General features: G+C 39.2%; 1 protein-coding gene across 9 annotated transcripts in view; it reads right to left on the reverse strand.

Moving 5' to 3' along the window:
- SULF1 (sulfatase 1) overlaps positions 1 to 12,829 on the reverse strand; it is a 147,750-nt gene that overhangs the window by 58,328 nt on the left and 76,593 nt on the right. For 6 of the 9 annotated variants that reach the window (XM_058422602.1, XM_040082069.1, XM_040082051.1 and 3 more), the window contains 4 exons: positions 7,784 to 7,959; positions 6,515 to 6,574; positions 5,963 to 6,197; positions 188 to 427 (listed from right to left, as the gene is read on the reverse strand). In XM_058422602.1, the coding sequence (XP_058278585.1) occupies positions 188 to 427; positions 5,963 to 6,134 (412 nt within the window). In that variant the 5' untranslated portion in view covers positions 6,135 to 6,197; positions 6,515 to 6,574; positions 7,784 to 7,959. Of the gene's footprint in view, positions 1 to 187; positions 428 to 5,962; positions 6,198 to 6,514; positions 6,575 to 7,783; positions 7,960 to 12,829 lie in introns of those variants that run through there. The other 3 variants (XM_058422592.1, XM_058422593.1, XM_058422594.1) reach the window with 3 other exon arrangements.

Consider the following 12,829-nt stretch of genomic DNA (forward strand, 5'->3'; position numbering starts at 1 on the left):
CTACAAACTATGTTGTGTTATCAAGATTATTCTCATGCTAAATCCAAAACACAACACTACAGCACCTACTAGGCAGGAAATGAACTCTCTCACAGCCAAAACCAGTTTCATTTCAGGCTGTGTTTTAAGAGCGATTGCTGAGTATGTCATTTTCACTTTAAACAAAGAACTCTGCTTTGTCTCTTACCCGTTCTGTAGCCAGTGTTATTGAGATACACAGCAAAGGTACGAGGCTCGTGAGTAGCCTGCCATGAGGGAGAAGAGCAGTTTTCATTGTTGGTGTAAATGTTGTGGTTGTGCACATACTTCCCAGTCAGCATCGAGGAGCGAGACGGGCAGCACATCGGGGTAGTTACAAAGGCGTTGATGAAAGAGGCCCCTCCATTCTCCATAATCCTCCTGGTTTTATTCATCACTTGCAAGGACCCTGCAATGAGAGGTACTGATCGTTACTGTGCTGTAAAAGATAGTTTGAACATATTGGCTGTTATTATGCTGTTAAAGGTAAAAATACCAGTGATTAACTTGCCTCTGAACATCACTGTGCTTCACTCTGTAGCTTTGGTACTTTTAGGAGAAAAGATCACATTTTTACTACACCAACAAAAATATTTCTAAGGATTCCAGAAAGATGGCTGGTTTTTTGTTTGTTTGTTTTTGTGGGTTTGGGCGGGGGGGGGTGTTTGTTTTTTGTTTTGTTTTGTTTTGTTTTGTTTTTTCTCAGACTTCAAAACAAAGTTAAAATATGGACTAATCTAGAAAGAGTGTCAAAGCTCTATCAAATGTATAGATCAATAGTTCTTCAAATGCAGCTGTAGAAAAACAGTATGCTACACAGACTGAATTATTAGTCAGTATGTTAGCCAGTAAAATGCATAGAATGTTGAGATTACCAATGAAAACGTTGATACTCTTTCCACTTTATCAGATGACAGAAAAAAGAGAAAAATAGAGAGAGGAAGGGAGTAAAGGAGGCAGTGAGAGATGGAGGAAGGAAGGAGAGAATTCAGTAATAATTTTTCTAAAGGAAAGTTTCTGTGGACACAAGATCAGCACATCTGGTTCTGATAATAAAGCACTGTGCCCAAAATCAGGTTTTGGGGCTAAAATGCATGCAAAAACATTGGCAAAATGCAGCACCTTTCTCAAGAAGTTGCGTTGATACTGGTTAAGTACAAGGACATTTTTTTGCATCCTTCAAAGCATCTTCATGAACTGCAAGGAGAGGCAGGGCTTGCAGATTTCTGATTGCAGAAAATATGAGCATCTCTGGATAGAGTCTGCCAGTATTTGCTGACAGCTGTCAAAGTTTGTTCTTTATGTTATCCAACAGAGCAGAGATTGAAGGCTGGGGGTGAACTGTGTATACGTCAGTAGGTGCCCAGGAAATAAGTTTGTCAGTTGTAATACTTGCACAATGTAGGTGGTAAAAAAAGGTTTCTGGAATTTTGTTTTCTTTTTTTTTCCTTCTTTATTTTTTTTGCACAGTTGCCTGTCCTTTACATTTAAATATGTTGATTCCTCTGATACAACAAGAGTTGTTCTAGATGGTTTTGCTTGTGTTGTTTGAAAATCAAATTAAAATAAATTCTAAAGCAATTGCAAACCTGCCTGTAAAACCATAAAGCTCCCAAGGAGATTCAACTTTAGGTGTTAGCAGTAAAATCTTATAAATTATCTTACTAGTTAAAGTTAAGCATGCTCTGTTTTAGTTTTAAGCTAATGAATCAGTGCTGAATATGAAGGCTTTTGTGTAAAAAAAAGTTGCTAAAGAAGGGGAAGAGGCAGTAAGGTCTTCAGCATATCATTTAAAATGACAGGGTCTATGTCCTTAAGGATACATTTAATACTGTGTATGAAAGTCACTATCACTTTGAACTCTTTGTCTTTCATAACCCTTATTTTCTAAATATAGAACATCTGCATTTATGCTGAACCCCGTGTGCTTAGGGATATAGTAATGTAGAAGAGTAACTGAGAGGTTCCTGAACACAAGAAGTCTCCATCTGCCATGAGTAGGAGCATTTCACTGAATTGTTAAGTAAAAGACAAATGAAAGATCATCCTCATTCTACATGCCTTTATCTTGGACCCCAGGCCGACTTTTTAGTTTTTGGTTTGCTTTGCTTTGTTTTCATCAGAGCTCTTCCATTTTTGAAAAGTCACAGTTTATTCCTGAGAACTCAGCTGTAAAGTGCTCTGAGGTGCTCGGATAGAAAGTGGGCTATTCAGGTACCCTAATGCACAGTAACTGCAGCAGAGCTGATCTGCACTTTCCTGCCTCCATGTATTATAAATGAGTAGCTGTTAGAGTTCTTCCTCATTCCTCCAGCTGGTCAGCCCTCTGCTCTTGCAAACCTGCTGTTTATGACTAAGTTTTCCCTCCAGGTATGCACTTACTGACACTGATAATAGATTAAGCCCCTCTGGAAATTCTGGAAGAGGCACTTCAAAGCAGGTGAGACTTCCTCATTTGGAAAACAAAACACAAGCAGGAGATAAAACTTGCTGATATAAGTTATAATCCTTTGCTGTCTGTGGCTCTCCTCACAGCTTGTGTTTTTTACCATCTGGCCCACAGTCTTCAGGGCACACGTACTCAGGCGCTGTCTGTCAGCAGGACGCTCGCGCTCTGCATGATCGATTGGGGAGCACCTGAGGGGAACCAGATAACTGGGAATGGCCACTTTGGACACAGAAGTTAGTGAGTTTCATCAGACAAGAAATCCAGTGTCAGTTCTCAGTCTATTCTCATACCTCAAGAAATATGTTTGGCAACCAAAGTATCAAGTCTTTGAAGTTGCTATGGATTTTTGCCACGGGTGGTCATACAAAGGGATATCTGGGAGCCACCCTGTCCTTATACGGATTGTATATAAGGCCCCAGGAAGGTAATGGACTTTTTCAGATCTCAGCACATATCCCCATTTTTTTTTGGCTTATGGTTTTTAGTGCTTTAGTTCTAGGGAAGATGGAAAGCACACCAGGCAGATTGTGCCTGACGTGATATATCTAGATGATGCTGTGATCTCTTTACCGAGTGCTCGATTCAGTAGCTGCTCTATATAGATTTCACTGGGTGGTGCATTAGGCTGTAAAAAAGGGTCAAAAACACTGGAACTACCAACATGTTCCTTAGTTTTTACTCCTTTCTGACATTATGCAATATATTTTTGACATTGAGGACTGTAAGAGTGGTTGGGGTCTCATATTTTGAGACCTTCCAATAGAGAAATGGAAGTACAGAGGAAGAGACCAAAAAATGAGCAAAATGTTGGACTGAAGAGGATATAGGCCTGACCCCAGAGGGAGCTGGGGCCACTGCCCAGAAGAGCCACAGCATGTCATCTGCAGGAAGGGGAGAAGTTCTGGGTTCTGGGAGCTGGTGCTTTGCCTGGAGCAAGATGCCACTTCACTGGGCAGTGAGTCCTCTACCCTCAGGATCTTGGTAGGGGAACGACAGTGAACAGTGGCATAATTTAGGAAATAAAATACCTTTTGAGCCCAAGTATTTGCTGAGTTTCTTCAAGAGCTGTGGGCCAGGCTGCTTCACACAGCTTAAGCTGCAATCCACCAGCTGATCTAGAATAGCCTTCCTCCTTGCATAGATAGGAAGCAGCTGGAGCTGTGGGGCAGTTTGTTGGTTTTATCTAATAAAGCAAATGAGACAGCAACTCTGCTGAATTTCTTTGCACTCAGAATGCAAAACTCAGGGGAATGGTGCTGATCAATATGAAGATGTGCATACTCCTGTGGCTTGAGCACTAACTAAATGCAAACTGCCTGCCTCTTGCAAATTTTACTTTGGATGACTCCTCTATATATCACTTGCACTCGTTCAGATGAATATGTTGGTTCAATGCTTATACAAGCTCTGGAGACAAATCCTTCCTGATTGAAGTCTATAATGCACCTTATATGCTTTTTTGTTAAAGTATTCATTTAGAATAGCCTTTAGAAATGTTTGTGCTTGGAATACAACAGCAAATAATCCATACTGAGAGACTTTCAATCCTGTGATTTTTGGATATCAGTGCCTAAGTTTTATCGTGTTTGCGGCAGAAAGTGTTACTTCCCACTGACCTTCGAGAAATTTAAGGCTTTTCTCAGGAATCAATGAAGAGCAAGAGGAAAATTCACACATGGAAAACAGTTTGGCTTTATTTTTCAAATAAGCGGAATGATTTATTAGCAGAAGTGTGAATAATGCAGTACAGTAAATCTCGAGGCTGAATCCTGTTTCCTGTGAAATGATCTATGAAAATGGGAAACCTGTGTGTTCATTCAAGGCAGTGGGAATGCATACACACCCAGGCTATTGCTCAGCTGCCTGCTAATAGGAGCCAGAGTGCCCTGTGAGCACTCAGAGCAGCTTTCAAAGAAAAGAGCTCCACAGTATGAACAAAGTGACTCGCACATCCTTCCTCCTTTTTCACCACTCGCAAACCTTCTCACAAGACTGAAGAGAGCAAGTTGGTAACACTGTGTTCAGAGATGTGTGTCTGCTGACCTACCTTCCCCAGTGCCCTGGAGAGAGTAGGCTCTTTCAGACCACAAAAAGAAAGACATGACTTGACCCTTTTAACAAAATTTTTCAGAACAACTCTATCAAGAAGAAATGCACTCCCATTGTAAGCGCTGTATTTTAGACCAAAAATAGAGCAGGGAACAGCTATTCATTATGCAGCATGGCTAAACAGAGCAGAGGTTTGAAAGAGTGAAAAATAAAAAAAGATGAGAATCACTCAGATCTCAAAGCCTGTGTTTGGAGCTCTGCTGCATAAAAGCACCAAGCATCAGTCACAAAATATAGTTTATTAATTACCTACTCAGAATCCTGAAGGACTATGAAATTATTATTGTATCGTGGCAAATACAAAAATGCTAGCAACCAAAGAACTGCTTTTAGATACAGACCATATTTTGTCCACAATCTTCTGTCTGAAAATATGTGATTTTAGAACAAATGAAGATTCCTGGAATGAAGCAATTTTATTTTTCCATGTCATATGGCATTTTGTCTAGAAATTCACTAACTTCTATTAAAAATATGTCTCTCATTAAAAAAAAAAAAAAAAAAAAAAAAAAAAAAAGTAAGAATGCAAGACTTCATTTCAACTTAATTTGCCATTTTTTTACCTTTTTGATCTCACAACCCAAAATATTTGCTTGGGGGTAACATAAAATGATCCTCTTTCTCTCCTTGATTTTTCATTTTGGGCAGTGAACCAAAAAATCAGTTATATGCATAACTCCCATTAGTATTTCTAACTTACTTAATGGAAAACATTCAAAGGCCTCCTGGAACATCATCTATGTGTTTTAACTTTTTCCGCCCTAAGAAAAGTATGTGAAAATCACTTCTGACTGGTATCTGCTCAGATATTTAGTATACTTGTGAAAGCAAAACTTCCAGGTTTTTATACATACAACACAGTTTTTAAAGAAGATGGATTTAAAGCACTTCAGTAATTCATACAAAAATTAAGATTACTAAATCCTGTAACTAGACCAGTTTGTCTGTGTGGATAAGCATGTCAGATGACATACATCCCTGTGACAAGTATGTGGAGATAGAAACACTTATACAGTACCGAGGGAAATGCTGGCCTCATAAGGCTCAAATTTTTAAGTGCTACAAAAAGTCATAGAGTGAGAGAAGGCTTTTGATGCTGATGCAAGTTTTTTACACATATGTCCTTGCATGCATTATTAAATCATTTTGTTGTGCTGATTAGAGCCTCCCATAGTGGATTTTGATAAGCATTTGTTTCCTAAAGTCTGTAATTAAATGTGATGAATGCTTTTAGATAATATTTGTTAATTCATTTTCCAAACTTGTCCCACATTCTGATGCTATTCCAGGACCATCAACTTCTCTGAATTTAAAGTTCCTTCTCCTGGCATAAACTACTGAAAGACACATGGCAAAACGTAGTAGCAAACAACAATTATTTCTCACCTAGCTCCACATCTTGATCATCTGTGAGTACAAGGATGATATTCGGTCTGATATTTTTTCGCTCCTGCTGCACGCGTCCTCTGAACCTCGGGGACTTGATGGTGGAACAGTGACTTGTTAGCATTTCAGTACTGAGCACCGCCAACATGAGTGCAAACCAAGAAGGCTTCATAGTAGTTCCAGTATTCCAATGAAAGGACTGATCCAGAAGTTCCTGAGCTCTAGTTTTCAAGACCTGTAGGAAGGAAAAGAAATTCTGTTCAAGCAATAAATAAACTTCCAGTCATACACTGAAAGGATGACACTTAGGGAAGTCAAGCCTGACACATACCATTTAACATGATTATAAGCCATATTGTTGAATGAGAGCTTTATTCTGTCATTTTCTAAGAATAAACTCGGTCATTCTGCAATTACGCTTTCTCAAATAATTTTTGCTTGAAGTCATGCCTGCATTTTGTATAGACATGACTTCTGGTAAATTCCTCACAGTGCTCCTTCTCCTACACCCCACACTTCTTTTTATGCAGCTTGGTTCCTTACACTCAGTACCTGGGCACAGTAAAAAACTGCCAGGATGCAGACGTGCTCAGAACATCTGTAGGAGGAGCCCTGTGAGAAGGAGAAAGCAGAAGGCTAGTCAGTCAGAGACCTCAGTACTGTGGCTGTGCTTCAAAGTCTCCAGAACTGTTTGTTACAGCTTCTTTCTCTGTCCTGAAAAAAAGGAGTAGAAAAAGATTGCATTCTCCATGGCTCCCCTACTTAATTTAATACCCTACCTATGCAGGAGTTGGATGGCACCTTGGCTGCTAGAGATAAAGGACATGTATCTCACATCATCACACGCAGGTTCTTTTCCAATATTTATAGTCAGATTTATAGGGAGATTGTGCGAACAAGCATTAATTCCAGCATATGACACCTGGCAAAGCACTAACGCTGTTTTAGGTTAACCCACCTGCATGAGAGACTAAACCCTTAAAAAGCAGAGGGGAGAGCACGGCCGTCATTTGCAATCTGCATGGGATCACTGTGTGAAAAGTCATCTTCCCGCTGACAAGAAAGCTCATATTAAATGACAGCCCATGTGATCTTACCCAGCATTGTGAAAGAGCACAACCGTCCCTCAATCAATCAACGACAGAGCTGAGCGCCTCATCCATAATGTACAGTAGCTCTGCCACAGCCTCGTCCTTGATACTCTGCTTCCAGACTTGTCTCAGTGCCTTATCAGAACCCTCTCTCCGTGCCTGTCAGTCAAACAGCCTTGCTTTTGTAAGACCTGCTGCAAGCACAGAGGCTTGGCTTTGCCGCAGCACATTTAAACCTGTGACTGAAAATGACTGATTGGTCTGGAGAGGAAGGGGCAGCCACTTACACTTTGACATTTTTGGCATTACTGACTGAAGCTCTGCAAAACCCATCTGCAACACAAGGGAAGGGAGGGGATATCTGGGGGCAAAAAGGAAGGGGATGGGAAAGAAACCACAGAGTCATGCCTGTTCCCTCCAGGGTATTGACCTGCCACATACATTTCTTCTGGTTTTATTCTGAGACTGTGGGTAAAAGCACGGTGATATCAGTCAATTAAAAAAAAATCCTCACAAAACCACCCAAGCCCAAGAACAATCAAGAAGTTTGCCCGAGGGGAAGACTGCATGGGAACTGGGGTCCACTTTATATAATTAGACTGGAGCATAAATCATGAGATCTGTGCACCCACACCTGAGACTTCAGACATGCAACATGAGCCACAAACAGATTAGTAAACAGCAATAATGAGAGCAACACAGAAGACAAAAAGCCCCTCCAATCACTCACCTAAAAATGCGTTAACAGGGAGATGCTCCAAATTTCAGGGGAAGAAGCCACAGCAGAGGGAGGGGATGGGACTTGGTGCTGGACTGCTAGAAAAAGGATCGTGTTCTTGTTTCCACATACACCTTTTATTTTAAGCTTCGCAAGCTAAACAGTTTCATGCTCCTCACTCTGGCAGGCTGTAATTACACCAGAAGAGTGTGAACGTCTTTAAAAGGAAAATCCAAGTGTCTGTGGCAGAGAAATCTTGTCTTTCATTGTCTCTGCACCAACCAACACTCCAGCCTTCCGCTGACATTACAGCACTACAAAGTCAATACAGGGAATTGCCATCGAACAGCAAATGCTATTTCAGTGATTACACAACATTCAGATAAGTAACTGGAAGTCTGTAATTAGTCTGGACGGACTTTTAAAAATAGTTCCATTTCCATGTGTCTGTTCTTAAGTCACATAAAAGCTGACAAGAGCCCCAAAGACCGGGGTTACCGGAGAAGTCAGCTTTCTTCTGACAGACACCAGATACATGCTCTTGGTGCAGACGCAGAAATACAATGTCTCTAGATGTCTGATCTTTAAATAGCGAAACTTTGACTCACATCACAAAGCACGAAAAGCTATGTGAAGTGAGACTCAGTGTTTAGTTTCTTACCTCAGTTGTATGGCAAACTTTTTCAGACAATGTTGACCCAGAAAGTGCAGTCATCCTGACTGCGCTGAGCAAACATTGGCACCAACATGTTTGAATAATCCCCCACCCAACGAAACTGCAAGTTCCTGACAATTACACCTCAGTGCTAATAAAATTTACGCTAACCCAAATGAACATTAACAAGTATTCTTCATTTCAACCTGTCTGGTCTATATTAGCTAGTTTTTAAAAAATCCCTTTCCTCTGGCATGTTTGAAGCACCTTAGGCAGGTCTTTGCTAGAGATAAGAGTATGGAAGTTTCTCTTCCCACTAACTTTTTTCTCCTTGATGGGTAAAGGAAAATATCAGGACAGATCTGTACATATAAAATTAATTATTCAAGTTTCATGGAATGGTTCTTATACAAGAGCACAGTAATACCATGTTTTGTTGCTCATATTTCGGTTTTGTATATGGTAAATCTTTATTAAAATGTGATCTTTGACAACTTGAACTTTTACAGCCTGTTTCCCAGTCCTAGAAGGAAATGAAGTAAAGAAAACTGTTAAAATACAGGGTTGATAAGGAAGACAAGGCTGCAATGTTTGTGTTGGATACTGGCTGGTGGCATATAAGTGCCCCTGCAGATACTGCAATTTGTCTTGAGAAACAGACAAAAATAGGAGAAGTTCTAAAGTTACATGGGGAAGAAAACTGTAATTTTTTGTGTGTGTGTGTTAAGAATTCAAGATAGTTCTACAAAATGTTCTTTTTCTAGCCAAATGAAAAAGTGCTGATCTAACTTCTATGTGGGAATTTTAGAGTATATTTTTTTTATATAGAAGATATCTATGATAACCAAATTGTAGTTAGTAAATAAATGAAACCAGAAGAATCCAAAGAATTTTTTTTTTTCCCCCACAGGAGAGGAAATGCATCGTTTGCAATCACCTTTTAAGGAATAAAATCTGCAAACTTGCATCTTTAGTTTTTTCTATGCAGCTAGTATTATAACATGCAGTTCAGGAACTTATTGGTGTGGAGAATTAATTACCCATGAAACTTGAATTATACTGGCAGAGCACTGTAAAGAAAGGCTACAGTGACACTTGGTGTGGCATAAAAAACTACGAGGACTTTATTTCTAGGTCTCTTAAGAGAGTATCTTTCAATGGCTTAGAAGAAAGGCAAAAGGCAGAACAGTATCTTTTGAAAGTCTGTAGATTTGTTGCTCATTTGATCTGGAACAGTTCAAGATTTTTCAAGGCATTTACTGAAAGTGCTTAGTGTGGAACACAACAGAAGGCAGCCAGTATTCAAAAAAGAGCATTTGCCACTTTGTTCTCATGTCCACATTTTCACTTGGTTCACTTAAAATGCCATTTTGTGTTTGGCCAATAAAAATCTATCCAGAGTGATGCACTTTGTTTATGAAACAGGGCACTGAGTATGCACATGAATATGCCATTATAAGTTTTAAAGATATATGAACTTATTCATATTTAATGTTCTAAAAATCTTGCTTCCACATACCGTTGCACAGGGAATCTAGCTTACATGAACACATTTCCTGTTTGTAAATCTGACTTCCAATGTGGGGATAGTGTGCAATGATACTGGACATGTGTCCATCTCCAGTACCATGCAATGCTCCGCATCAGTAATTCATGACCAAGGGATAACAAAGGGCAAACAACTTTGTCTACTTTGCATTAGGGTTTTCTTCTGAGCATGAACATTGAGGCATTGTATTACCTAAAGCCACAGGTTAAGGCCCACTGTCCTAGTAGTCTTTTCTTGGAAACAAAAATGGATCAGGCAATAAAGGAAATGGTGGTAATAATAACAGTGATACTAGCAATAATGTGGATTGTGGAGCTTAAGGATCACAGAATCATTACAATTGGAAGGGAACTCTGGAGATCATCTAGTCCAAATCTCCTGCTATGGCAGCACAGCCCTCAGGTATATCAGTCATTACCCCCAGTTTTGTATCATCAGCAAACATGAGAATGAGAATTCTGGCTTCTCTTCCCCAGATATTAGTTATAAATATACCCAGTGAATTGAGAATGTAAGGTATCACAGGGTTCTTATATCAATAAACTTCTACTGCAGCAATGTAAATAATGTAATTAAGATATAGTCCACAAACGAATGTTTTGCATCTTAAGACATTTTTTAAATTCTCTGACAAGTGCAAGGAACTTGCACAAAAATACATCAAATGCATGGAAAAGAAGCAGAAGTCCTTGTCATTGCAAGTGTTGAGTTGGTTTTCTTTATGCAAAAGATAATCTTGGATAATTTTTTCCTATAGGCTTCTCTGATAAATAAATGTATAAAACCTCTCAAAGAAACAAATCCTCAGATATCAATCACCACAAGAAAATGAGCTTTCTCTCTTCACCTCAAGCATAAGAGCATCTTGCTATGTATCTTACCTCTGACCTGTCAACTTGAGAGTTTTGGCTTTAATGAGCTTTTTTTACGGGGATATGATCCCAGTGTTCTCTCTTTCCTTAAAATCAGACTTTCAATAAGAAAAAGAGAAAGGCAAATAACAACTAGAAAAAGTCCCATAATTCAGAGTTGGGATTCTGCTATTGTCAGTGTTTTGTGATTCCCAGTATGACCTTGGAGATTGGTCACATTGCTGGGCACCTCCTCAGCATAATTTCAAAAATCTGCCAGTCTGCCTGTAGTGCCAGAAATCACTGTCAGTGGCATCGTGTCCACTGGAGATGCCTTCAACCCTACATGACCCTACAAATGTCAGACTGGGAGTTTACACCTACCATTATAAGTTGTATGCTTTAAATTGAGATGTGTCCACCTGACATTTCTGCTGTATTTGAGAACATTTTGCATACACGGAAACTCCAGGGTGAAAGAAGGTGAAAGGGATCTTCTGGGCCACACAAATACAGCTTCTGTGAATCTTTGATGTTTGTGTCAAAGGGTGGGTGGACCTCTCAAAGTCTCACCTGGTCTATGCTGTGAATCATAACAAGTGTGTGGTTTGAGACTCACCAAAATTAGCAAATTCGTAAGATTAGTAATTGCATGAAGATTGCGCAGACAGATTGAAACTACATAATAAAAGGTCAGCGAGGCGAGATGTTCATCTGCACCCAGCAACCTGGTAGTTCAGAGGTCTTAAATCTCTCCCTTAAATCATATTGCCTTGACGACTAGAAGGGTTGTAACAGCCTACAACAACAATAACAACTCTCACTTTCACTAATACAGTGAAGCACTTCAGTGGAAAAAGCTGTTGACAGATGACTGTTTTAAGTTTAGCAATGTTAAAGCTCTTCTCACATTTTACCCTTCTATCTCGTATTTAAAGGCAAACACTGCAATCTCAGACTACCAGGCACGACCGCATAAATCTGCAGGTCAGTTTCCTGTGGGAATATTGAGCCTGCTGCCATGGGAAACACATTTACAGTACAGCAGAAGTCAGGAAAAAACAAGATTTACCATTTCTTCTTAAAGGTTAATCCCCTAATCTAGGTTGTAAAGTACAGGATTTACAATGAACACGAAGAATGTAGTCCCTATCTGGGTCTAATCTAATCATTATCTATTGGATTTCCAACACACTTAACTAATCAATCAGGTATCTTCTCCCCTTTCAAATGTAATCTGTGTATTCTAGTGATGGATCCTCAGTGCCTCAGGCTAGATTAATTTAAAGTAACTATAATTTAAAGTAATTGCAGGTAGGGAGAATCATAACCTTATATTACGTTTTTGCATTGTAATTTTGCAAACAGTTACCGACAGGAAAGGAAAAAGCTTGCAGTGACTTGAAAGTGTAATGCAGGCTTGCTAACCCACTTTTATTGCTTTGTACAGGTTAAGAGATATTCTTAGTAGGTAGAAGTTTCCAACACTTCATCTGTTAGGGTGAAACAACAAACTTCAATAACATTTTAAAAATATACAAACAAGTTTAGGAGAAATGGTCTACCTTTGAGAAAAGAAAAAGTTGTACTTAATTTTAATGCTGCTAATATAGCTAAACAAAACATTAAAGAAAATTAAAATTAATGTTTTTATATTAACTTCAAATCTGTGGAAGTTTCAAAACAAAATTCCCACATATTTTTCAGTAAGAAGAATGCGCACCGCTAAGTTACAAACTTCTAATAATATACAGTTACCTGCATTTATTTCTCACCATCTGATTTACTTTGTTTTAGAATTTCATATTTCAGCACAGCCAAAGAGTGCACTTGTCATACAAAAGAGCCTGGTATAATTGAGCCAGATGACGTGCCCCACAAGTAAAATCAGCCATTCATGAAAGCTGGTCACCAGAGGCCATTTCAAACAATGCACATTTCAAAGTAATCTAAAGTAATCCCTTTTTTCTACTGATTTGGTTTCCAGGCAGTCTTAAGCACAT

This window comes from Hirundo rustica, chromosome 1 (assembly GCF_015227805.2).
Source record: "Hirundo rustica isolate bHirRus1 chromosome 1, bHirRus1.pri.v3, whole genome shotgun sequence".
Classification (NCBI taxonomy): Eukaryota; Metazoa; Chordata; class Aves; order Passeriformes; family Hirundinidae; genus Hirundo; species Hirundo rustica.